This window comes from Erpetoichthys calabaricus, chromosome 16 (assembly GCF_900747795.2).
Source record: "Erpetoichthys calabaricus chromosome 16, fErpCal1.3, whole genome shotgun sequence".
NCBI classification, from domain to species: Eukaryota; Metazoa; Chordata; class Cladistia; order Polypteriformes; family Polypteridae; genus Erpetoichthys; species Erpetoichthys calabaricus.
The window spans coordinates 5,515,608-5,543,170 of record NC_041409.2 but is presented as its reverse complement, the minus strand read 5'-3'; the positions used below and the strand labels follow the sequence as shown (position 1 = coordinate 5,543,170).

Here is a 27,563-nt window from a genome sequence, read left to right as displayed (position 1 = left end):
TAGCACTCCTGTTCTACTGAATCCATTTGTTTGTCCTTGTAAATCCATTCCTATGACTCATTAAAATTAGTCACTCAAAAAGAACAAATCGTTAGTGAATCACCCATCACTATCTTGACAATTCTTACATGTTACCTTCATGTAGGACAATTTTGTCATGTATTGATGATTTATATGAAAGCCGCAAGTCGTCAAAATTTGAGTAGCTAAGAAGTTGAAAGGCAGTGACATCGCAGAGCAACCAAAATCAAATCAGGTAACATTCGAGCAATTGAGACCAATTGAATGAAATTTGCTATTGATTGCTATTAAAAAATGTAATCATTTGACATCTCTATCTTAAATACACCGACTGATGAGTTCTACACCGGCGATTCCAAAATGGCATCATGTGTGTGTGCATGTACCAAGTGACAGATTAGTGCCTTATCTAGTCCTTGATCCTTTCTTGCTCAGAGTGCCTTTGGGGTAATGTCCTGCCCTCCACTGCCCCAAATCGGATTGAATGGGTTTGAAAATGTTAACTTAAGTTACATTTTGTCTGTCTTTTAGTAACTGTGTTGTCTGTGTTTAAGAACTTGTCTTGGCTCTTTTAGGTAGTATTTTAGTGTTTACACTTTTGTTTATCTCTGAGCAGGTACCTGAAGAACCTAATGTATATTTTCAATGACAAATCGGAAAGAATGATGGAAAAACTGGAGGAAGTAGCAGATGGACAAACTCCTGTTCACATGGCACATTTGATCAATTGTGTTACTCTTGACGTAATTTGTACTGTAAGCAGGCTCAGTTTTAAAATTTAATTTCTTTCTAGTAATTTAATGTGGGATTCCAATGGGAAAAACTCTTAATAATCGTCATTTTTCCATTCTTGGTGCGGGCCATAGCATGCAAAACTTTTCTATTAACCCAGAAATTTAATGTAGCCAACCCAGTATAATGTGTACAGATGGAAATGAAAAGAAAACGCATTTACAATGCAAAAAGCAAGTTGTCCCGACTTCCGTCTTAGATAGGACTGCCCAAGATGGTGGCTCCTCCAGCTTTTAGGCTTTCTGAGAGAAAGTGGCGGGTCCAAGTGGATGGACACCGTTAATGATGGAATGGTGTGAGTCTTCCTTTCTGCAGTGGGAGGAGAAGAGAGATTGTTATCACAAAGTGCCTTCTCCTGTCTCAGCAGAGAATTACCATCACCTAAACCCTTTAGACTGTTTCCATGCACATGTGCGTGACACTGGGAACAGCCAAATGTCAGACTTTCTGGTCAAAGAGAGAATGAAGTGACTATAATTCCTGATTACAGTATGGAATGAGAAAGTGTACCATCCATATTGTGATATGCCATATGGCCCTGTAAGTAAGGTGAGTCTTACTATATAAAAAGTATTGATATCAGCACACTCATGACTCTCTCATTCTTTTCTGTTGAAATCATGATATACCAGTATAGTTATATGGGATTCTTAAGTTGACTGATGAATAGTGGTATTAGCTACACAGTTGAATGATGAATAATGAAACTCAAACAGTACATTTCAACTTTGTCTGCAGGCAGCATTTGGCATGAATTTGAATTTAATGGATGATGCGAAGATTCCTTTCACGAAGGTCATTGATACCTGTCTCAGAGGAATGGCACAGTACATTCGTAATCCTTATATGCAGGTACGGCAATGGGGTAGGGAATATAAAAGCCATCTGTTGGTTGTTAACATATTTTCTGATAGTTAATGAAACTAATAAGCAGTGTTCAAAGGTAAATGATAAAGCCATCATAGACAAGCTTTGGGAATCTATGGACCTGCCAACCCTGAATTAGTTAAACAGGCAAAGAAATGGGTGGCTGGTTGGATGGGTAGGTCGTGTTCAGTGGAATCCTGAATCAGAGTACGCCATGTATGATTCTTACTGCTGTAGCAAGGAATGATCATAATTTCAAACATGTGTGACTTAGTGTGTTTACCAATGCTGAATATTTGTCATTTTTAGGTTTATTTGCATAAAATGCTAAAACATCCGTTGTCATTGTCATGTTTGCTTGTCTGTTTGCCTTTCATTGAAACTTAGTACATTTATTCTTCAAAGAAGTTTCTCAGGAAAGTTAAGAGACCATTGGCAAATTTTCAAACTTATTTTATCTTAAAAAAGAGAACCATTCTATGCGACCTCAATTACTTATTAATCTCAGGTTTATTTCAGGTTTTATATTTTCAACCTTTTGCATGTCTGTAAGCAGCTCTGTTGGCAAAACGGGTATTAAATGCAAGTTATTTAAATACCAGCAGAGCTGAACACACAACCAGGACCGCGTCATCACCTCAGGTCTATACATATGTGGAAGCAGACTTCAATATAGACTAAAAATTAAAAAAAATGATATCCAAGAAGTATGAACCACAATTAGCTGTAAACCCTCCACAACCAGCAACTAACAATATTACAATAATCAATACAATTTTAACATCATCTGGGTTTGTAACCAGTCTCTGTGAATGCTGTTTCAGCCACCACAGGGTTATTTGAGCTGCGTTTTTAAATCTGTGATATTGTTAGGTTAACCCGTTATGGGCGAGTGTGCCCTGTGATGGACTGACACCCCATCCAGAGTTGGTCTTTGCCTTCCACCCAAGAAGAGTTTTATGTTCCAAAGCCACTTCATTTTAAACAATGAATTGAACATCCATATTACTAACCGAAAATACACTGGATATGGACGCAGGGACACGGCGATGCGACCATGAGACATACTGCGCAGGCGCGCGTTCCATAAACCGCAAGCGAAGTCATATCCACCGCGAACGAAGGAGTCACGGCCCAAGAACGAAAGAGCTCAACTAACGTGAATGAGAAATGAAGCAACAACGCGCCCATAGCTACCACTAACGACACAACCACACAGAAAAGAGGATTCTGCGCTGCACCCCAGAGTCAAACGTGAGAGGCTACGGAGGCCCCACAGGTCCACAAAGAGAGTACGAAAGGCGCAGGTGTCCCCGCCATATTGTGAGTGGCACTACTGCGGAGTGAAGGCGCAGGCGTCACCGCCATATTGTGAGTGGCACTACTGCGGAGTGACGTTAGGAATAATGTGCTGCTTGGGATTGTACAAACCGCTGAACGCTTCAAACACAATACAGCTCAACGATATAAACATGAGCCCACATGGATAAGATCAATGAACGCAGGCGCCTACAACGCGCGTCTGAAACTGCGGAAGCAAAGCAGGCACGGGTTCAAAACGAACGACCTCGACTGACGGATATACAAACACGAGCCCACCTGGATAAAATCAATGAACGCAGGCACCTACAACGTGCGTGTGAAATGCCGCGGGCACAGCTCCAATACGAACGAGCTCGACTAATGTATTTCAGGATACCCAACGCCGGGGGTAGGCGAGCGAAGCAAGCAGGGGGCGGAGCCCCCTTGTTACTTATAAGCACTGGGAAGACACGACTTGGTTATGTTAAAGGTGACGCAGTCTGGGCATTGTCCGTGTTCAGATTGCTTGTTTTCTCTTGACTGTGTGGATTTTACTCCATGTGCAGCAGATTTCCTCCGACATCCCAAAAGTTGTGCCTGTTTAGTTAGTTGTTGACTATACATTGGCCTATACAGTATGAGTGTGTACATGTACAGTATTTGCCCTGCACTTCCTGGCTTGCACCCAGTGGTATGTATTGTTTCATCACGCTCTGAAATTGAACTGCTTTTGAAAAGTAAAAAAAAAAAAGTATAAGTAATCATAATTCAATGTACAGATAGATAATATAAAATTTCTCCATTTCTTACCAGTATTTCCCCTGGCACTGGAATTATGTGAAAGAAGTAGAAAATGCAGCTGTCTTGTTACGCAAAATTGGAAAGGAGTGTATTGATAAAAGAAAAGCGGCTATCCTTCGTGGAGAAGAGGTTCCACAAGATATTCTAACCCAAATTCTGAAGACTGCTGGTAAATCAGAAGTCAAAAAAGTTTATATGTATTTATTAAATAATCGACAATACATTTGACATAAAAGATTACATCTGGGAATGCCTGTTAATGCAACCGCAGTACAGCAGCAAGCCTGACCGACGATGCCTAACCTCACAGACAATGCGATTAGCTATTTGTCAGCAGTATTTAATTATATCTAATCTACAGAATAATACAGCATGAGTGGGTGTCAAGGTACTCCAGTTGTACTTACACAGATCAAACATGAGCAGTGTAGGTTAAACTATAACTTGAAATTGGCCCAGTGTAGTTGTGAGCAAGAGCATTCCCCTCATGAACTAGTGCCCTGTCCTGGAATGGTTCCCACAGAAAACCCACCGCTCCTGTTCCCAAAGGCCCTTTTAAAAAATTCTTACATTGTGAAGGTTGGGCAGACCATTATTAATTTCAGCCTAGCAGATATACAGTAAGGCCACTGAAAACAAAGCTGATAACAATGGTCCTCTGCTTGGATCTGAGTAAAATGTCTATGTATTTGCATGTAGTTTTAATTTTCCTTCTTTACGTAATTTCTTGGGAAATGAATATCGTGTGCTAAGGGACCAGCTTTGTATCCGCCTGTTAAATGCTTTCTTGCAGGTGTCATTTCCATTTTTACATGAATAGCTACTGATTCTGTTTTTTTCTCATCCAAAAATTATGAGTTGGTGAATACATGCATTTTGAATGTTCTGAAAATGTTATAAAGTGTGGCTGTTTTAATTTGCAGAGCAAGAAGAACAAGTTGATGACGAAATAATGATTGACAATTTTGTTACCTTTTTCATTGCTGGTGAGTTTACGTTTTTGCATTAAACTGATCTTTGTGGTTTATTTAAAATTCTGTTTCCTTAGCAAGCAATTAATATCTGTTTATCTAACTACTGTATATTAGTAGCAGCAGATAATCGGAGTACTTATTAGGTATATTTGCATGAAATATAAATGCACATATTGTCCCTGTCATGTCTGTCTGTCTGTCTATACGAAACAACTTGGCTCCCTGTGAACCATTTTCACTGAACTTAGTAACACTTATTTTTCAAAGCAATGTCTCTGGAAAATTCCATTTCGGGGTCTAGCACTGATGACTTTTGGTACACACAGTTATTCAGCCACTTGTTCAGCTGTGCTCATCCCGACTGTAAAATGTCACAAGGTGCTTCACAAGTACATGACTACTAGTACAATATGGGTCTACAAGTATTCAGAATGAACTTTTGTAAGGCCTTAAATTCCAAGAGAAGTACACACTAATATGTATAATGTACATTTTATTATTCTGTTACTTAATGACAAATATATTCTGAGATTTTTCAAATAAGAAAGACATACATTTGGAGGTAAGACAGTTCTACTCACTAAGTATGGCACCAGGGCCGGATTTGAGTTTTCATTGCCCCTAGGCAATATTCTTCTGGCACCCCTTTTTTTTTTTATTATTTATTACTATAAAAATGAAATTTAAGCGAAATCATATTACTTAAAAAAAAAAAAAAAAAAAATTTGTCTAAACTGTGGTGCCCTGAGGCAATGGCCTAGGTTGGCCTCTTTGTAAATCCGGCCCTGTATGGCACTGTAGAGTGGCAACAAGTTGCATGTTGATTAGCACATGCAAATAAGAATTTCACTGTGTACAGAATTTTACTCTGTACATATGACAGTAGGGTGGTCCAAAAAAATTAAGTTCTCTTTAGGGCTAGTATTATTCTTTATCATATTTACAATATAACAAACAAACAAAATATCCCATACCACTGCCATTCTCGTTCACAGTCTTGTAACTTCTTGTGTTGACTATTGCAATTCACTCCTCTTTGGTCTTTGTAATAAATCTCTCCATAAGCTTCAGCTAGTCCTAGTCCAGAATTCTGCTGCTCCCCTCATTACTCGAACCCCATCTATTCACCATATTACTCCAGTCTTGCAGCAGCTTCATTGGCTCCCGATTAAGTTTTGAATTGATTTTAAAATTCTGCTGTTAACATTTAAGGCCATTCATAACCTCACCCCTCCATATCTCTCCAACATTCTTCAAATTGCCATTGCCTCCCGTAACCTCAGATCCTCTTCCTCCATCCACCTGACCGTCCCTCTTGCCCATCTGACCACCATGGGGAGCGGAGCATTCAGCCGTCCTGGAACTCACTATCTACTGAGCTTAGAATGTCAAATTATTTTCAACCTTCAAATGTAAACTTAAAACCCATCTGTTTAAAATGGCTTTTTCTCTATGATTACAGTGGCTTTGTTTCATGTTAATTTTTATATTTTCTGTATTTTCTGATGTTTTAAGTTGTGTATAATGTGTTTTTTTTATTTATTGTTTGTTCGGTGTCCTTGAGTTCTTAGAAAGGCACCTTGTATAAATAAAATGTATTATTAAAATCTGAATGGATTTTAAGTTGCACGTATAGAGGTCAGTCCATTTTGCAGTTGTTATTTCATCTGAACTGAACAGCAGACAACTGTTCCACACTTCAAGGGCTGCATCGTCTTTGATGAAGATGGAAAATTCTTGTGATGGTTTGCGACCAGTCGAAGAATAAACTGCTCCTACTCATCGTCCTTCGTCAGTATGTCACTGTACTTTTCAGTGAGATTTATTGCTCTTTTGAATGCGTCATTCACTACTGTCATGTGTGCCAACAGTTTGCAAAATTCATCAAGGATTGGACCATCTGTCCATTGTTCTGGTGGTTACTTAAGAAATGACTGAGAACTTTCTTTAACTTTTTCAATACGGACATCAATCTGGAAATGCATTTAAGATATTGCAAAAGAATTATAGATATCAGAAAATACATCTATTTCATGATATTTGAAATGCATTCCCTGATACCATCCTGATACAACTTATTACTAATATGTGCCCACATCCCTAGTATGTTGTTTAGCCTTTATTTTCAAATATTTCTTTCACTGTGTTATCATTTTTATTTAGAAAATGTGGTGTGCAGGGAGAGACCAGTGAGAAGGCAGTTACAGTATGTACTCGGTAGTGGAATTAGGAAGATCACAGTCCAAACGTACAGATAATTACAGCAATAGCAAATTGTATTTTCTGACTTTAAGATGCTGACGACTCATTTTGTCTTTAAAATGTTTCTTTTTGAGTATGTGAGTTTACAATAAAAATGAGATTACAATTTAAATAGGTACAGGAAGTCTCATCCAGCAATATCTGAAAATTTTTGCAGAGTCTGAATGATGCATTTGTGTAAGAAACATTTCCAGTGAAAGGAAGCAGTCGTCTCTAATTTATTGTGATGTTTTAGAGTAGTTTAACAGAAAAGAAACATATAAAATTGCTCACAGGCACATTTCTTTTAAATGGATCAACCAAAAGTTGTTTGAATAAAAAATATAAGCTATTGGTTCTTTTCTCAAGGCTGAGAAGTGGTACATTGCAGCAACTGAGTCAAAACGTGAAGTGCATTGTAGGTGTAAAAGTAGCCCGGCCACAGACAGACACGACACCAATGTCCAAAACACACGGGTTTATTTATAGAACTATTTACAGTTGGTTCCACGCTCTCACACACTGCTCCTCAGTCTCTATCTCTCTTCGGCCACCTCCACTCCTGTCTCGCAAGCTCCGTCTTCCTCCTCCCGACTCCGTCTCCTCGAATGGAGTGAGGCAGCCCCTTTTATCATGCCCCAGATGTGCTCCAGGTGCTTGGTGATGGTCTTCCGGCACAACTTCCTGGTGTGGCGGAAGTGCTGTCCTCCAAGGCTCAGGAACCATCCAGGCAGCCCTTGATGGAAATCAGGGGGGCCACCCTCTTGCTTCCAGGGCAGATATTGCCCCTTTCCCGGTCTTTCCCTGATCCAGGCATCCCGGAGGGGCAAGGTCCCTAGCCGTCTGCCACAAGGTGTGTGCTTTATATTCCAAATCGCCACCACTGTTTGTTACACTGCAGACCTGTGCATAAAACCTGAAGGAATTGTTTTCAGTGCTATTTAGGTTCAATTAACTATGAAAAACTGAGCATGTCATGTTACAACTAAGAGTCACACTTTGGTCCACTGGCCCTGTGTCTTCTGATTCAGTACTTCTTAAACTAGAGAGGGTCACAGAAAGCTTTGGGGGGGATGGGGGGGTCACAGAGAATGTGGAACAAATAAAAACTTTGATAAGGCTGACTGAGGGACTAACAATGTTTGTTGAAACTAAACAGGCAACTATAAGCACGCGCTATTAGCGGTTTGCTCATGCACTGCCATTCGGTAGTAAGGTGTGGGTAGAACTACACGATGACCCGAACGTTCATTTGTCGATGCATCTTCTTCATTTGACACCCATGAAATCAAAGAAATAAGCCACCGATTTCTCATTTCCTTTGGCAGTTGTACAGTGTATGAGCACATCTCTAGGTATACGGTAGTGTGGAGCAAAGTTAAAACTTTTATATACAGTATTCTGAACATTTAAAATAATTAATGTTTCATAAAAATCTTTTAATGGACAAATGCTTACATTTATAAATGAGATGCCACTGCGATAGATCAAAGTGTACCCGAGAAACAATTAAAATTGCACCAGCACATACAGAAAAGATGAATTACGATGAATTGTCTTTGCAGTGTAGATTTACTTTTAACTGTAATCATGATGAGCAGCAATTTGTAACAAATTTTCGTCAAATGAAATTATGAAGCCTGCAAGATTAAAAAGACATCTCCATACCAGACATGCAGCCGACTCAAGTAAGCCAATGGAGATTTTTGAAAAATGTGTAACTATGCAGGAAAATGCATTTTATGAAGTGTCATACCTAATTGTAAGAGCTAAAAAAACATGCATGTCCAGCGTATTGTTTTTCCAACTGTGGTTCAAATAACCAAAACTATTCCTAGAAAAATGTATGCAGATAATGTAAAACTCCTCTTTCAAATGATATGGTTGCCAAAAGAATTTTGAAAATTAGTAATGACCAGTTTGAGCAAATCTTTGGTAGAACTAAAGTTGTAAATTTGCAATTCAGTCGGACAAGATGTGAGATATTACAGACTTGGCTCGACTGTGGCTGTTTGTCAGACTTGCGGTTTCATAACATAGTTACATACCTGGACATACTGTGCAAGAGGAAAAGGAATTTTTCTAAATGTGGATGAATTTTTCATGTTTTGGGAATATACTTCATCTCTTACTTTGGACAAGTACCTCCAATCCCAAGTTCTGCCTGTGCCACGCGCCAGTCCAGGTAAGACTGAGTAGATTAGAAGGCTTAACGCGTGGACCAAACCTTGGTGCAGGGTAGGAGGGTATAGGCTTATGGAGCATTGGGACTTCTTTTGGAACAGATGAGACCTGTTCCATTGCAATGGGTTACATCTGAAATAGAGGGGTACCCATGTGTTGGGGGCATATGAGTAGGTTAGTTGAAGATTGCTTAAATGGCTGAGCAGGGAGTTTAGGACATGCCCGGTTTAGAACTGTACAATAGTGTAACAATAAAAATGTAAATTCTAACCCAACGTTTAATTGTAAAAGTAAAATGAGTAACACATTAAAAATAGCTTGTCTTAATGCTAGAAATATTAAAATAAAACAAGTGAGTTGGAATTGCATACAATGTAGCATAATTATGACATTATAGCAATAAAAGAAACCTGGCTAAATTAAGATGGGGATGTGTATAATGTAGAGAGATACACATTTTTAGGAAGGATAGACAGAACAGAAAAGAAGGTGAGGTTGTTGTTTATGGGTGTTTGGGTGTTTTGATGACCTCCATTCCTTCTTTTCCTTTTCTCTTGAGACTGTACCTGCTTTGGCCTATCCTTGCAGCTCTCTCCTTTCTTTCTCCATTTCAGCTCCATTCATAGACCAGGACTGTGTTAATTTAGGGGTGTTGTACATTCAATTGGTATCTTATTTTCATTTTAAGAAGATCTTGTAACAATATTAGGGTGTGTGTGCTTGGCTCTGATTACCAGCAATGTTGAGACACCTCACAGGGTGAAGGTTAAGCTTTTTACTGAAGCTGTGTCTTCATCTCGGCCGTACAAGCTGGCACAGTATTTATCTGTATCTATCAAGTTTTATTAAAAGTCTTAGCCATGTTTACAAAGATCATTCCTCAGTAACTTCTACAGGTGCACATTTTCTGTCTGTGTCACAATCTGTTATGGCAACGACCTGTGGCAGACCACAAGATCCTGCTGCAGTTGGTCACAACAGCCCACTTACCACTGGTCACATGCTCCCATTCATGCAGAGTCTTCGTGAGATGCCTGAAGAAAATACTCTTCCTTACCTCAGACTTCACATAACCTAGCAGCTGAACTTTTGTCCTACCATCTTGCAAGAGATACTAAAGTATACTGTGCCATACCTTCCCACATGCAAAACGTTTTTCCTCACACATGCCCATTTTGGCCAAGTGTGCCTACGTGGGTCCTGTTATGTACTGGTGACCGGTCCAGTCCTATTTCCTGCCATGTGCTCAGTGCTGCTAAGCTCCAATCTCTCACCACACCACTGAAATGATTTATGTTATATAAATGAAATGGGTATTTTGTAAAAGCACATTTAAGCTTTGTGTAATGCCATTGCATCGTCAATGACTAATTCACATGGTTCAATTAATGATTTTTCACACACCCATCATTATCCTAGAAAGTATTACAAAGCCATTATTAATTTAATTTGAAGCAATGTACTGAAGTACTGTGTGAAGAGGATAATGAATGCACACAGTATAAAAACGATAATAGCAGAATGCTGTTTAAATGAGCAAGAGTAGGTCAACGCAAAGATAGCACAACACAAAAGGTAACAGGGAATAGGTGAGGCTCTAGTTTTGGGTGTGAATGGAGGGGTTGAGAGTGTCTGCACCAGACGTGTGTCACAAAAATGGATTTGTTTTTTTGTTGAATGTTGCACTCGGGTTGTGAGATACATGAGCAGGTGGCCTTAAGAGTCTTCTGCAATAATCTAATGAAAATGTCAGAGTGTTATGTCATGTCTGACAGTCTACTGTCCAGAATGGAGAACATGCTGGGTATCTCTGGCACTGCCCTCCAGTGGTTCAAGTCCTATCTGACTATAGGCAAGAGTTTGTTAGTCTTGGCAACAGCAGATCCAGCACAGCGCTAGTCACACAAGGAGCTCCTCAAGGCTCTGTCCTCAGCCCTCTTCTCTTTTATATTTATATGATTCCCCTTGGCCATATTATTCGTAGCTTTGGACTGGGTTATCATTTTTATGCAGATGATACTCAACTCTATTTCAGTGTTAAAAGTGGAATTTCATCAGAGCTTTCTCAGCTCACAACTTGCCTCAGTGAAATTAATACCTGGATGGAACAGAACTCTTTAAAGTTAAATTGCAACACATCTGAACTCTTGCAAATTGGGACTAAAGTGCAACTTAATAAAATGAGCTCCTTCCCAGTCCATCTTGGTGGTGATCTCATCAGACCTGCCTCTACTGCAAAGAATCTTGGTGTCATTTTTGATTCCTCCCTTTCTTATTCCGCAAACATAAACCACATTAAGAGACTTTCTTACTTTCACCTCTGTAACATATCCCATGTTCGCTCCTTCCTCTTGTTTTCTAATGCTGAGAAACTCATACATGCTTTTATCACATCCCGCATCGATTATTGTAATTCCCTACTGGCAGGTGCCCCTTCTAATCTCATATCACAGCTCCAACTTATTCAAAACTTGGCTGCAAGAGTCCTTACATGGACCAGCAACAGCGAGCACATCACACCCATCCTGCTCCGCCTTCACTGGCTTCCTGTGTCTTACAGAATCGAATATAAAATCCTACTAATAACCTACAAATCCTTAAACAACCTCACGCCAAACTACATCAGTGACCTTCTCAATCACTATGTGCCTGTCCGCCCACTAAGATCCTCTGATTCTGGAAATGTTGTTGTGCCCCACACTAATCTACACTCCATGGGTGACAGCAGGGCCTCCAGCTATATAGCGCCCAGACTCTGGAATGACCTACAGAAATTCAGGTCAGCCGACTCCATGAATTCTTTTAAAAAACAACTCAAAACTCATCTGTTCAGGAAGGCTTTTAGCTCTACTTGACTTTATTACCCTTCTCTCAGTTTACCTCAATGTCAAGATGCTCAGGTGTGTGTGCGAGACCATCAATTATGTTGTCTGTTAGGCTTTTCTCTGAATTTACTATCTTTATTTATCTGGTTTAGTACAATACTATATACTGTATACCCTGCCGTTCTTTCTTAAATTCTGTGAAGTGCCTTGAGCATGAGAAAGGCGCTATATAAATAAAATGTATTATTATTATTATTATTTGTGTTCAATTGGTTGCTTGGTTGGGCTGTTGGGAAAAGATGATGTGTGTTGTCTCTATGTTTTATTTCATGAGCTTCTCCAAATCAAAATCCATGCAATTAATACACTTATGACAATTAAGGTTTTGCTTCACTTTAATGCCTCAGAATGGTGAGCAGTTGGTTTACCTGGCATGCCCTGTGTAGATGAACACTCTGTCTAGTAAGACTGAATTCATAAAAATGTGTATTTTTTACTTGTATTTATAACTTTTTTTGAATGTAGGTCAGGAAACAACTGCTAACCAATTGGCTTTCACAGTTCTGGAGCTTACAAGGCAACCGGAGATATTAGAAAAGTAAGTGAAGTTCTGTGTTACTTAACTAAATTGTGAATATTTATGCACTGAGACTCAGGGTCCTAGTAGGCCTCTATATGATGCGTGGATGGATGGGTTCTGCATTAGCTGTATATGAATGTGAAAGTGGAAGTGCACATCATTATTAAGAAATTGTTTCACTATAAGAGGAAATAGTAAAATTGAATTTGATACCCCTATCTTTGTCCGTGAAGTCCTTTTATAAAAGAGAAGACTAGAATCAATGTGTAAATTTAGGTGTTGTGAGTGCACCTGGAGTCCACCCCCAGTCTTTCCTTTTTCCTGGTATATTTTTTTGCATCCCCCTGTTAGCAACTGTTGCTGTACAAAGTTAAATATGTTTCAGTGATATAATATGTGATACTAATAATATTCAAATATGTGATGCTAAGGCCACAGAAAATAGAAGAGGGAGCCTGACTCTAGGTCTTATTACAGTGTCACGGTCAAGTGTCTGTTTGAGCTCCTCTGTGTGTTTGGTGATGTTTTATTTTTGGATTTGCTTTTATCTTGTTCCTTTTGAGATACCTTCCTACTTTCTTTATCGCCAGCACTATTTTTACACTGTTTTAAAGTTGGCTTGCCCAGATTTGGATACCTACCAAGGTGTGCACAGCCACCTGCACTTTACAGGGGTGGCAAAGCAGTCATTTGGCTCATCTTTTCATGTTAGTGAGCTGGCACTGAGGGACTGCATTGTGCACCTCCATTGGCACATATGGTTGGCTTGTACTGTAGCTGACAAACTGCTAGAGTCTACTATAAAACAACCAATAACTTCTCACTTTTCATGGGCAGACACTCTTGTTGCTCACAGTACTATAATGACATAGTTTACATAAAAACATGAATAATAACCACACTTGTCAAAAACTGAACTTGTGCCTTGTGGGTGGGCAGTAAACATAGCACATCATATAATGCTGCCATGTCACAGTGTCTGAACCCGAGTTCTTTTAAAGGCTGGGGTGTCATCTGTATAGAACTTGTAGGTAATAGCCATGTTCTACCAAGAACTTCCGGTTGATTCTTCAGTTCACAGACCCTAGTGAGAGCAGTTGTGTGCCAGAAATTGACTATGGCTGCAATAGAATGGTGGGTAATGCTTGTTTGGCTTCCACTTTGGAATCGTCGAGGCCAGCATTGGCTTTGAATTTCTGCAGGGCTTAATTTTAAAAAGTAGGCAAAAAAGGTTGGATAAAACTCATTTGACAAGTACAGCAAATCCAATTAAGATTTTTCTTGCTTTCAGACTCAGAGCTGAAGTTGATGAAGTCATTGGTTCTAAGAGGGATGTTGATTATGAAGATCTTAATAAATTAACCTACACATCTCAAGTAAGATCTATTAATACAGTGATACATTGTCTCTAATGTCTCTTGTCTCTTTCAGACCGATTACAAATCAGTAACCCTGGGTGCCAGGTTTGATTGTGGATTGGCGTGGCTTCTGTGTAGCGCTGATATGTTTTCTCATGCTTATCATGGTGTCTTCAGCAGGCTAATTTTCTTACATTGTCTACAGTCAGATTAAATGGCGTAAATAAATTTCACCATTAAGATTTTCTACCTTAATCCTGCGGGTTAGACTATGACTTCTGGTGACAATGACCTGGAAAGCCAAAGTCAGCTAGACAGATAAATGCTTCTCTTGAACTGACAACTGCATATTGCAGCTAGAATACCTGCATGGGATCTGATTTACACAGCACTTTCTAATAACAAAAGGATATTTAAAAAATTATTCTAATTGGGTTAATCCTGACCAGCACACCAAATTGTACAGGTTGATGGAAATAGAAAAGAATAAAAGTTTTCAGTTTTAGCTTTTGTGTTCATTTGCTAAACACAAGCGTCATTTAACTAAACTTAACAGAAATGTGTTAAAGTAATTAGTTGTGGGCTTAAATGACAGTTCAACTGTTCAACTTCACCCCAGCAGAGCAATACACAGAATGAGATAAGATGGAATAAGATAAGATGAGATAAGATAAGATAAGATAAGATAAGATATAAAATGATAAGACAAGATATCTCACAGAATGAGATAAGATAAGTTTCAAATCCAGGACGTTTGGAGTTAAGAAAGTAAAATAAATTCTTTCTAACTTGCTCATAATTTTTTTTGGTTCTTTTAATGCATGTAGTGTACACAGATGTGTGATAACACACGATTTTGACTTTATTTTACTTTTAAGAGTTGCTTGTACGGTAATACACCAGCCTGAGGTTAGTTCAGAAGGCTCATGCTGCTCTGAACACGAAATCAGTTCTTTTGAATTATTTCAGGTTTTAAAGGAATCACTTAGATTGTACCCTCCAGCCCCAGGGACATCCCGATGGATTCATGAAGATTATGTTATTGAGGGAATAAAAATTCCAGGAAAAGTGCCTGTAATGGTAAGTGTACCAGAAAGGAGCACAGTCCATGTCTCATGTTATATTATAACAGTCAGTGCTTCAACAGTCTAAGGAAAGTTTGCAAAAAAATAATGTTATACAGTAGTTTTGTGACTTTAAATTCTTATAAGTGTACATTCACATAGTTAAACACCTACGCCATGGGAAGGATGGAGAAGTTTTTCAAAGATCCACTGAAGTTTGACCCTGAACGATTTCATCCTGATGCACCAAAGTAAGTTTTACCTGCAGTTTTATGTAACAATATGAAATCAGGGCTATAGTCTGAAAATTAATAGGTTCAGTTATTTGGACATAATTAAAATGTAATATTGTTTCTGCATCATACGTATCACAATTAGACAAAGACATCCTGCCAAGTCAGGGAATTACTCTGTTATTTGCATGCACGTGTTTTTGTACACATCATCTAGCAGAATGAGTAAGCTCCTTGAGCCATACGTACTTGACTGAGTAGGTATGGATGGATGAGAGGTTAGAAGGAATGTTCAGGATTGAAATGAAGAGTGGGTTCTCTTTTAAATTTTAAAATCTTACAAAATGTATATTTTTTGGACCCTTTTAAATTCTAGAATCTTAAAAATACCACAGTTTTTAAAAATGTAAAGAACCATTTAAAATTGTCTGGAAAATGTTAACATTGTTAACAGTTACCATTATTTTAAAACTCACTTTAGATCTCACATTATTTAAAGGTAGCTTATTAACATTGCTTATCTCTTTATTATAAAAAAAATCTTGGGAGGGAGACTAGGGAGACGAGACGTGATCTTCTCGAAAGACAATTTGAAGTCTCGCAAGAGACACTTTAACGACATGCGAGACAAGGCAGTGAAACAACATTTTAAACAAGTTCACGGACATCTAACCTAGCAGTTGTTGGAATGCTTTTGGCAGACACGCTTCACGTGCTCCCAGCTCTTAAAACAACGACAAGCAGAACACGCAGCTTGACAGCAGATGATCTGACCGCTTCTCCTTAGCGTGCATTTAGCTCCCCCTTCACAATGCGAGCAGCAGAGACGCAAAGTAGCAAAAGGACAGCTGCTGTACAGGCTTTTAAATGATCGACGCCCAGCAAGCCAGCAGATGATCCGACCACTTCTCCTTAGTGTGCGTTAATGCATACACAGAATGCATTTTGTTAAAAGAGTTTAAACTGGAACACAAACAGCTGCACTATGTACCCATGCTTGTGATGTGACTTTTTTTAATATAGAAAGATGCTACATGAAATGACCCTAGTCTTAGGCACACTATCAGCATGCTTTATTTCTTTTTTTGTTGCAAGTAGTCCCCATCATCCTCAGGGTATTTGAATGAATCCCAGGCCATGTGGTCTACACTAGGCAGTTAGCAATCTGTGAGGACGGACTCATTTATATAAACATTAAGATATTAGATATTATCTTAGGAACTAGATGTACAGCATATCATATTCCCCATTAAAGTCTTTTCTTTGCACACTGAGCTTTACTTTATTAACCTTTATTTTACAAAATGTTAACAAAGGGGTAAAGGACATTGGGCCACCCACAGACACTGAACTTTATTTTTTGTAAATCAATTTAAATCTGTAAACTAGTCTATTACAGTGAATCTAACATTTAATATCACCCAGGTCTGTGTCACATAGAACTGCAGGATTACATGGAAATCGTTTTTTTTTTCCTTTCATTTTTTTCCTTTAAAGATTTAGTGTTTGGTTGTTGTAGTGGCACACTGATTACCATTACTGATTCAAGAGAACAGAGCCCTGGGTTCAAATGCCTGTTCAGTGCCTCCTCATGTGTGTGTCTGTTTTGCTGAAATATTCCCCTTTCCCACCTACATCTCCTAGCAAGGCAGACTAGATTGTTTTGGAACTTTAAACTGACCCCATATAAGTGCATGTGAGTGTGCCCCCTACTGGATTAGTGCCCCGCCCGGGAAGACCCCCATGATCATGCATGTGATGCTGCTGACACAGGTAACTAACTACCTTAAACTGAAATAAGCAGATTCATGAAATGGATCAAATGATGGATGTTGTGATCTGCCTAATAAGAGATCTACTGTAAGTGCTGGATGTTCATTTTAAATAATCTCTCTTACTCTCTGTTGTTTTTATTTGTAATTGCAGGCCATATTTTTCTTATTTCCCTTTTTCACTGGGTCATCGCTCATGCATTGGACAAGTATTCTCACAGGTGAGACAAAAGAAAAAGACTTGGGCTGCTCAGGAGAGACAGCCATGATTGAATGATTGAAGTGGACAAAACATTTACTTCAAATTCCCCAAAGACATGTACTAAATCATTAGTGGGAGGAATAATTATACTATTTATGAATAATAACATTGACTTGGGGTATTATTAGGAATCACTTCCTTTGAAAAGTCACATCTGTTATTGTTGTATTAAATAAAAAAAAAACAGATCTCTGTACTTCTCAAATTTTAGATCTCAAGTATGTAGCCTCAAGTATTCAGAGATCGTTGTCATATTCCAGTTCATCCAATTTAATGTACAATACAATATGTAGGTATTTGTTCAATATTACATTTAATGTTAGTCCATTCAAACCTAGCAGGAGTTTGCAATTTAACAATAAAACAGGCTAGGCTCTATCTGACTGCGACTGACACTTAAGGACCCTGAAATGTGTGTTACCTTGTACAGGCCCACAAACACTTGCTTGACTAACCCAGACCACCCTGGGACTGTAAAACTCATTCAGCAGAAGTGAGAACCTCTATGGCACGGGTGTCGAACTCCAGTCCTGGAAGGCCATAGTGGCTGCAGGTTTTCATTCTAACCATCTTCTTAATTAGTCACCAGTTTTGGCTGCCAATTAACTTCTTTTGCCTTAATTTTAATTAACTTGACATAGGCCCTTAGTTGTCTCTTTTTCCTTAACTAGCAGCCAAACAATAATGAGACACAAAATGAGCCACCACATGCCCATCACACAATATCTAAAAGTAAAGAAAGGTGAAGGTCTCAGTAAGGTTGATTTCTCAGGTCACCAAACATTTTGACATTGGTGTTCTTAGAAAAAACAGAAAATCAACAGTTATGGAAATGTCTGCTGTGGCAGAATGAGAGCAGCAACAAGCCATGGAATTAAATAACGAGATTAATTAGCAGTAAGAATCGGCTTCTCATTAAGAGATTAGTCAGAGTGAAATTGGTTGGAGTTTGAAGCCCCAATTTAGCTGGTCATCTGTTGGCTTGTTTCACGTCTCATTTCTGTTTGGCTTTCATTTAATGAAGAAAGGAATCAATTGAGAACACTGAATCCTTAAAAACAGGGCTATTAAAATGAAGGAAATAAAACGTAATTAGCAGTGAAATCTGGTCACTGATTAGGAAAAGGGTTAGAATGAAAATCTGCAGCCACAGCGGCCCTCCAGGCCTGGAGTTCGACACCCGTGGCCTATGGTGATGCAATATGTTACAAATGTTAATAGAGCAAGGCATAGTCAATTGTTTATTGCAATTCTACATCTACTACTCTCGCTCTTTAATGTTTAATACTTATCTGGATAGAGATGGGTCAATGACAAAATGGATTCTATAAAACCCTGCTTAATTCACTATATTTGTCTGCTCCTCCAAATTTTACAGTGTCTGCATCATAAGACCCATCTTCCAGAATCATTTTTAAAGATGAATGGAAATTTTAGGTCATGGTGTAAAATTTCATCAAGGAATGTTGTACATAAAATATAAAAAACAGGCACACTTCTCATTTTACAGCCACTGATAAACATGGCAGTTCTTTGCAGGATTTATGCAAATCTCGTACATGAAAGCATTTGTAAAGATATAGTTTAGATATGCATTATAAGCAGCTAATATAAGCTTTTAATGATAAAAAATTTGACTCATAAAAAATCACCTTATTTTTCATTTTTGTACATCACGCTAGAAGGGTTTTAATATTTATGTAACATTCATTATATCTCAGGTTATTAAATATCACCAATTGTTTTTTAACACTTTTTTTTCTAAAACAATATATATGAATGTATAAAGCATGCAATAGAATATACTTCTTACATGTTTATAAATACTTATTTTATATACTGTACTGGTGAAGTGTTTTATTATCGTTCAGAATTTGTCCAACTGCACCTAAATCATCTCGTTTTGAATTAGAAGGCAGAAGTCTCATGATCTCACAGTATATTCTATGCAGCCATAAACTTTTATCAGTATGTAGGCCAGACAGTGCTATTCTTAAAGAGGTGGCAGTATAACAACAATACAGACCCACACAAAGCTTTACAGTCTGTCATTGGAGAAGAAACATGAAAGCAAGAAGCGGCATGAATCATTAATGCACAAAACTTGGCACCGTCGTATTTACTGTCAATTACAAGGTTACATATACTGGAATAACTGAACTTTTACTGCTGCACCATAGGAAATATCTTGACCATTGGCGTCACTGTGTGGTATGGTAACAAAATGACACAGGACAAAAAGGCCAATCTGAAGAACTCACTTAGCGTTATTTGATTATAATTAAGTTCCCATGTCTACTATTCCTACTAGTACAATGTAGTAGTCAGTCAGGTAAGATGCATTTAATTATTCACAGCACAAACTGTTTGAGAATGTAAACTGTTTCTGACCTTGGTAGTGCAGGGAAGTCTCAGGGTTGGATGCATCCTTACTTAAAGGACAGGATTTCTTTCAGCAGTGTTTGAAGTTGTTCTCTAAAATTAATAAGTCAGTTGAGCAGATACCATAATCACTTATGATGCACACAAAGTAACATATGTTTTTTCTGTACCAACTGCTATACTGTATATAAATAAGTCATACTTTATAGCTTGAGATAGTATGCATGTCATAAAACATAAGCCTTTTTAACTTGACAGAAATTTTTATAAATGACATAAGAAAATGTTAACATTCTTACTACTTCCAATAATTTAATATTGGTAGTGGCATCTATATATATAAAATCCCTTTGTGCGTCCAGGTGTCCGTGTGTGGGTGTCTTCTGGTGAAGTGCGCATACGCGGGGTACGGTGCGATGCGCGATATTACTGTCAGAGAAAGTTAGAGGCATTTTACGGAAATACAAACCAGCAGTAATTAAAGGTACACAATACAGTGACACATATTACAGCCACATACAAGCCAGTATTACTGTCAGAGGAGATTAAAGGCATATTACCGACGCACACACCTGTATTACCGCCAGAGAAAATTAAAGGTATATTACGGACGTACAAGCCAGCGGACGTACAAGCCAGCGGACGTACAAGACGGTATGCTTCAATATGGGCGCGCACAGGCATCCTTCAATAAGAGCGCGCACAGAAAGGCGAGCCTGAAAAGGGCGACCTCAATTGGGCGCAGCAAATAAAGGCGTGTGTAAATAAAGATCTGCACCTTTGTTGCTGCTCACATATTCCAGAGCCATTTGAACTAAATTATCTACAAACGCCTTTATTCGTCGCGCTCAATTGAGGTCGCCATTTTGAGGCTCGCCTTTTTGTGCGCGCCCTTATTGAATAGAGCCGTACAAGACAGTATTACTGTCACAGAAAATTAAAGACACACAATACACGGCGGCAGCCCACGAAGAACGGTCAGCTCAGCAAGTAAACATCAACAAAAGAAAGGCTGAAAGAAAGAAAAATACGACCAACAAAAAGAATGAGGTCAAAGTCCCTTGCCATTTAATATAGACTGTTCCTACTAATGTTTATGCACTACTGTTCTAGTGCCCGTTATTGTAACAGGCTAAATGACTAGTCTTATATATAATTCGCCAGCCTACTCACTCACTCACTCACGTCCGTCCGAAGCCGAATGCGCAGTCGCCTTCTGCGCAGCTGCCCGAAAAACCTTACGAGACCGACATCGCGGCAGACGGCGGATTTACGGCCACGAAAATTCAAAGAGAAAGGCGACTTCGACCGACATCCAACCCCAACATCGTGGCAGGTGGTGGATTTACGGCCGCAAAAATTCAAAGAGAAAGGCGACTTCAATTAAAGCTCTAGCGTCCTGAAAGGCGATTTCGACTACAGCTCGAGGCCTAATTATGCATTCATTCAATACACCTATATCAGGTTTGTGGTGCTTATACTTATTACTATTCCACTCGTACTCGTTTCATCTTACGTTGTCGAAATGGGCTCTTTGTCTGGTTATTAATAAAAGATGTTTTAGACTATTACTAACTGTTTATCATGGATGCCTAAAGTAATACCAAGACATCTTTGGAATACGACACTAGGCTGATTGTTGTTGCTGTAATGCAGTGCGCTTACTGCTGTCAGTTCCTGTTGTTAATATTGCATGTAATAGTTGTCAGGGTTTCCATTCTAAAAATTAACAATTGTTAATTTTCTAAAAGAGCAGCAGAAACATTTGTCAAATAAATACAGGGTGCTCTTTAAAGACACTGTTTCGAATCATTCCTTTGCTCAGTCCGAGAAACTTCTACACAAAACATACCGTGCACAAAGATTGGTTTTGCATATTATGACCAGGATATAGTCTGGGATAAAAGATAAAGGCAAGCAGTGCTTCAGCTGCCAAGTGTGTCAGGAACCAGGCCTCATCTCTTTGAACGAGAGCCTCCGGATCAAACAGACTGACCCCTTTGATTTGAGACAGAGAGGGAAAAAAGCAACAAGCAACTGATAGAAATAATTCAGAAGGAAAATTAATTTAGGCTTTATCATGTTTAGCAAAAAGGCGTTTACTATGTTCCTTTGCTTCTTGTATTGTTTTCTAACCCTGAAAACTCCTTTTTTCAACTAACAGATGGAGGCAAAAACAGTATTGGCAAAGCTGCTTCAGAGGTATGAATTTAAACTGGTTCCTGGTCAAACGTATGAAATGATGGACTTGGGCACCCTAAAGACAAAGGATGGAGTAGTCTGCACAGTCTGGCCAAGAGGTGGAAAGCAAATGAAAAAGGACTTAAGTGCTGGAAAGTGAAATAACAGCCAACCATGTGCAGTGACCCAATTCTGTAGTAATCTGACTTAATTAATGTGATTTAGTTAACTATTATGCTTGTATTGTCTGACTTAATTAATGTGATTCATATTTTTCTGTTTCCTGAAATGGAGGTGTTTGAGATGTTAACGTTAGTTTTTTTATTAAACCTAACACCTTCATGTGATGCATGGTTTTCCTGCAGCCTGTCCTTGAACTTGGGTCATCGATAAGTCATACACTGAGATGGAGTAGGGCGAATGATGACACAAATCAACAAGAGAGAGTGTAAAGTGTATTGTATCCAACAAAGTGCAGTGCAGATTCTTTTTTCAATAAATAAACATTTCAGTAAAACTACGAGTGCTCTGTGGAAGTTAAAATCAGACATCAATAAATAGATTCCACACCAGTTAAAATATGAAAGTTAATCGTGTGTTCCTCTTTCACTCTGACTCTCAGTGCCTCTCTTCATTTCTTAGCCCCAGTCACTCATCTGGTATACTAAGCCAGGAACTGGGACATTTCAACATTGTTCATATCATTATTCCTTGAATATTTGGTTACGTGAATGGTAATATATGAGATATGACTGCATTACACTTGATGTATGCTCACTTGTGGTGAAGATATAACAAGATGAGGTACATGAACATGACATCCATAGCTAAAGGCTACCTAACACATCTCTTGCTTTTAAAGTTTTAACAGTTACCCCACCAGACTTTATACCCAAACTTGTAAATATGCAGGGATGTTGAGAATATGTTACCCCCTTTGTATCTGAAATAGCAAGTGTTGTCCCCTATGTATTCCAAAAGGAATTTGTTAAAAATGTGTAAAGGGATCACAACAAAAAGTTTAAAAAATAATGTTGCCATCTGTTCTTAATTTCTGTATTACCTGTATGAGACATTCCAACTTATCTTTCGAACAATAAAAAATGTTATTTTGTCATTTTTACCTTGGATTTTATTTGTTTTTTTTTTTTTTGTTTTGTTTTTTTTATACTTTTGGGCCCAACGTTAATTTTTTAAAAGATGGCATTTTTAATGTCTGCAGCATTAAAGTATTTCATTTTTGCTGTAAGTTAATTTGGCCTAGTGTAAGTCAGCGTAGTAATTGTTAAACTCAGCTTTTGTGCGGCAGTAATAACAACAACAATATTTATTTATATAGCACATTTTCATATAAAAAGTAGCTCAAAGTGCTTTACATAATGAAGAGAAGAAAAATAAAAGACAAAATAAGAAATTAAAATAAGACAACATTAGTTAACATAGAAAGGAGTAAGGTCCGATGGCCAAGGGTGGACAGAAAAAACAAAAAAAAAACTCCAGAAGGCTGGAGAAAAAAATAAAATCTGTAGGGGTTCCAGGCCACGAGACCGCCCAGTCCCCTCTGGGCATTCTACCTAACATAAATGAAATAGTCCTCTTTGTAGTTCGGGTTTTTCACGGAGTCACTTGATGCTGATGGTCATACAGACTTCTGGCTTTTAATCCATCCATCATTGTTGGAACATCATGGTGCTTTGGGTAGATGGTGGTGGCGCACGCCACCACCAACAGGACACCGGTAAAGGAAACAGAAGAGAGATTAGGGGTTAGTACAGATTTTGAATGAATAGTTATTATAATGAATTGGATATACAGAGTATCAGGATTAAATTACAGTGAAGTTATGAGAATGCCATGTTAAAATAATGTGTTTTCAGTAGTTTTTTAAAGTGCTCCACTGTATTAGCCTGGCGAATTCCTACTGGCAGGCTATTCCAGATTTTAGGTGCATAACAGCAGAAGGCCGCCTCACCACTTCTTTTAAGTTTTGCTCTTGGAATTCTAAGGAGACACTCAGTTGAGGATCTGAGGTTGCGATTTGGAATATAAGGTGTCAGACATTCCGATATATAAGCCGGGGCGAGATTATTTAAAGCTTTATAAACCATAAGCAGAATTTTAAAGTCAATTCTGAATGACACAGGTAACCAGTGTAGGGACATCAAAACTGGAGAAATGTGTTCGGATTTTCTTTTCCTGGTAAGGATTCTAGCAGCTGCATTCTGCACTCGTTGCAAACGATTGATGTCTTTTTTGGGTAGTCCTGAGAGGAGTGCGTTACAGTAATCTAGCCGACTGAAGACAAACGCATGAACTAATTTCTCTGCATCTTTTGATGATATAAGAGGTCTAACTTTTGCTATGTTTCTTAGGTGAAAAAATGCTGTCCTAGTGATCTGATTAATATGCGATTTAAAATTCAGATTACAATCAACGGTTACCCCTAAGCTTTTTACCTCCGATTTGACTTTTAATCCTAATGCATCCAGTTTATTTCTAATAGCCTCATTGTATCCATTATTGCCAATCACTAAGATTTCGTTTTTTTCTTTATTTAATTTGAGAAAGTTACTATTCATCCATTCTGAGATACAAGTTAGACATTGTGTTAGCGAATCAAGAGATTCGGGGTCATCAGGTGCTATTGATAAATACAGCTGTGTGTCATCAGCATAGCTGTGGTAGCTCACGTTGTGCCCTGAGATAATCTGACCTAATGGAAGCATGTAGATTGAGAAGAGCAGTGGACCCAGGATAGAGCCTTGTGGAACACCATATAGAATATCATGTGTCTTTGAGTTATAATTACCACAACTAACAAAGAATTTTCTCCCTGCCAGGTAGGATTCAAACCAATTTAAGACACTGCCAGAGAGGCCCACCCATTGACTAAGGCGATTCTTAAGAATATTATGATCAATGGTGTCAAATGCGGCACTCAGATCTAAGAGGATGAGAACAGATAAATGGCCTCTGTCTGCATTTACCCGCAAATCATTTACTACTTTAACGAGTGCAGTTTCTGTGCTGTGATTTGTTCTAAAACCGGACTGAAATTTATCAAGAATAGCATGTTTATTGAGGTGCTCATTTAACTGTATAATGACTGCCTTCTCTAGAATTTTACTTAAGAAAGGCAGGTTAGAGATGGGTCTATAATTTTCAAGAGCAGAGGGATCGAGATTATTTTTCTTAAGTAGGGGTTTAACTACCGCAGTCTTAAGACAGTCTGGGAAGACCCCCGTATCTAATGATAATAATATACAAATGAGAATGAATAATGCATGCTTAAGATGTACGGGTTAAAGGGGCTAATATGCTTTGTATGGCAATACTTTAAGTATTTTGAATAAATACATTATTAGAAAAATTATCATCTTTTATTTACTATATTTTTCTTTCCATTTGTGAACAGTAGGCTTGTATATGTTACATTTGTCATTTGTTTCACTACTAAAACTGGTTTCAAGAAAGTTTTCAATTTGCTTTTAGTTTTAATCAGCTTATTTTGTCTATTTTATATAATAAAGTTCATATGTTATGTACAGTTTTATGAGACCGTTTTTTACCTTGCTTTAGGTTTGTTTTAATCACTCCAGTGTTTTTGTTTCCATTAACAGTCTCCAGTAAAAAATGGCAGCACCAACAGCATCTAAATATGTTGGTCTATGGATATGCTATACAGTATATATAGTCCTAGCCAGTTTGTTACTTTGCTTCCTAAATGTTTTTTAAAAGATGATATATTACATTTTTTTGGTTTGCTACCAAATACAATAATGTCTTGATTGACACTGTTTTGCTACAATATGGCAGCCAGCCCAATGATTTAATTTAGCACATTCATCACACTTTCCACTTAGCTTACTATTTTTAAGTATATGGTGTTTGCAACAGATGATCAGCGGGTCCCTTGATATTTCTTTGACCCTGAAGAAAAGTTCTTGGATATTAAATGTATCTTTTAAAAAAAACCATCAATAATCAAATTGTGTCTTTATAATCAAATTTTAACTATTAAGACACACAAAAGTGTGTAGATGTTGATAACCAATATCATTGACATTAAGGATGGATATTGACAGCACAGTGAATGAGATGTAAAGTAACCGCCATAAACAACATAAGTGGCTTCCAGCCTGTGTGTCACTCTGTGGATACCCTGAAATGGTGGGCATGCAGCATCTTAAAACATATCACAGACTGGTGATTTAATGTTGGGTGTAGATATGCATTATTTAAGAAATTTTCCACTTATTATATATGTAAGTGACAAATCATCAAATCAGAATTGTAGTCAAGCACGGGTAAATATGAAATATTATATAGGTGTTTTACTTTGATAGATAGATAGATAGATAGATACTTTATTAATCCCAATGGGAAATTCACAGTAGTCCTGCTAGAGAAACATATTAAAGTGTTTACAGTTAGAAAACATTTTAATAATATTTATTCATTTACTTTTTTGTGTGCAATTACTTTAAATATTTTTCTAATAAGCTGACAAAACACGAGACCCTTCTTCCAAATAGTCGTTATTAGTTGTACATAATTAGAACTTCATTCCCTAAAAAAATACAGTTTACCAGTATATTTATACACTGTGCATGTCTCTGTCTTATAATACCTTGTGTCCTCTTTGACCTTTCAGTAAAAGTAAATCTATTTTTAAGGAAAGAAATAGAACTGCTAAATGACTATACTTGCTGAGTATAGATGGATCAGTAGTTGAAAAGAAAAAAAGTCTCCGTTTATCTACTTAACTGCTCACATATAATTACATTTACAGTTTGGATTTCACATACTTCCTAACCTATGTTAAAAGGTTCCACCAGAGGGGTTAATATTTTCGCAAATGGTAATATTTACTTATCACTAGAAATGTGTAATATATTGTATCCTTTATAGCACAGCATATTTACTTACTGCATCACTAGTAATGTGTAATATATCGTATCCTTTATAGCACAACAATCACTCCTATTTGTAAAATGTTTTTGTACGCCTAGTTTACAGCACAAAAAAATAAACCCCTTTCATTATCATATTTATCATCCTTCAGAATAATACTGTTATTTTTGTATGTCAACATTTCATCCAGGTAAGCATATGTGTAAGGGCAACTGGCTGGCAGGGGTTACTTGTTGGTTAGATTTTTCCATTTAGCCTCTTTTACACATGAATGCTTCTGTAGGGTTTTATGGACAAATTAGTTTTCTAGGGAACTGTATCTAATGATTTCCACAGAACAATATTTAAGTCACAAATTCTATTGGTCTATGTATGTATGAGCAAAAGCAGAAAATTAAAACATTGACAGTATATGCATTGGCCCAATGCCTGCATAAAAGGGAGTTAACCAATCATACGTTACTCAGGTGATGACATAATAAATTCATTAGCTAAGAGGCTTCATAAATACTTCTTTTAGACAGTCTTTGTTTAGAAAATGTCAGAAAATGGGAAGGATTCTGAAGTAAGAGAGAAGAGAGTTGGTCCCATGCAAGTTAAGTAGAAAGTCTGTTTAATACCAGAAGCTGCTATAAACTGTCCAATTGAATTTTAATTTTCTATGTTGAGAAGAACATTTTCTCAACTTAGTGTTTAGTGTGACCTGATCATTTGAGACACGAGTACAAGTTTTCCTTTTTTAAAGGTGTCATAATTTGGTACTGAATTAATGTTTCTTCTGTTTGTTTGTTTTTTTCCTTTTTGTTTTCT

At 37.8% G+C, this 27,563-nt stretch overlaps 1 protein-coding gene and 1 long non-coding RNA gene across 4 annotated transcripts in view; one reads left to right on the top strand and one right to left on the bottom strand.

The window, feature by feature from the left end:
- LOC127526081 (cholesterol 24-hydroxylase-like) overlaps positions 1–22,957 on the top strand; it is a 191,937-nt gene extending 168,980 nt beyond the window's left edge. Inside the window, exons 6-15 of one of the 3 annotated variants that reach the window (XM_051920165.1) lie at positions 638–776; positions 1,552–1,665; positions 3,796–3,952; positions 4,707–4,769; positions 12,533–12,605; positions 13,879–13,963; positions 14,915–15,025; positions 15,172–15,260; positions 17,169–17,235; positions 21,823–22,957. In XM_051920165.1, coding sequence (XP_051776125.1) covers positions 638–776; positions 1,552–1,665; positions 3,796–3,952; positions 4,707–4,769; positions 12,533–12,605; positions 13,879–13,963; positions 14,915–15,025; positions 15,172–15,260; positions 17,169–17,235; positions 21,823–21,999 — 1,075 coding nt within the window. In that variant the 3' untranslated portion in view covers positions 22,000–22,957. The remainder of the gene's footprint in view (positions 1–637; positions 777–1,551; positions 1,666–3,795; positions 3,953–4,706; positions 4,770–12,532; positions 12,606–13,878; positions 13,964–14,914; positions 15,026–15,171; positions 15,261–17,168; positions 17,236–21,822) is intronic. The other 2 variants (XM_051920167.1, XM_051920166.1) reach the window with 2 other exon arrangements.
- Positions 1–27,563, bottom strand: part of LOC127526086 (uncharacterized) — a 289,571-nt gene that overhangs the window by 255,065 nt on the left and 6,943 nt on the right. The gene's annotated exons all lie outside the window — the stretch shown is intronic.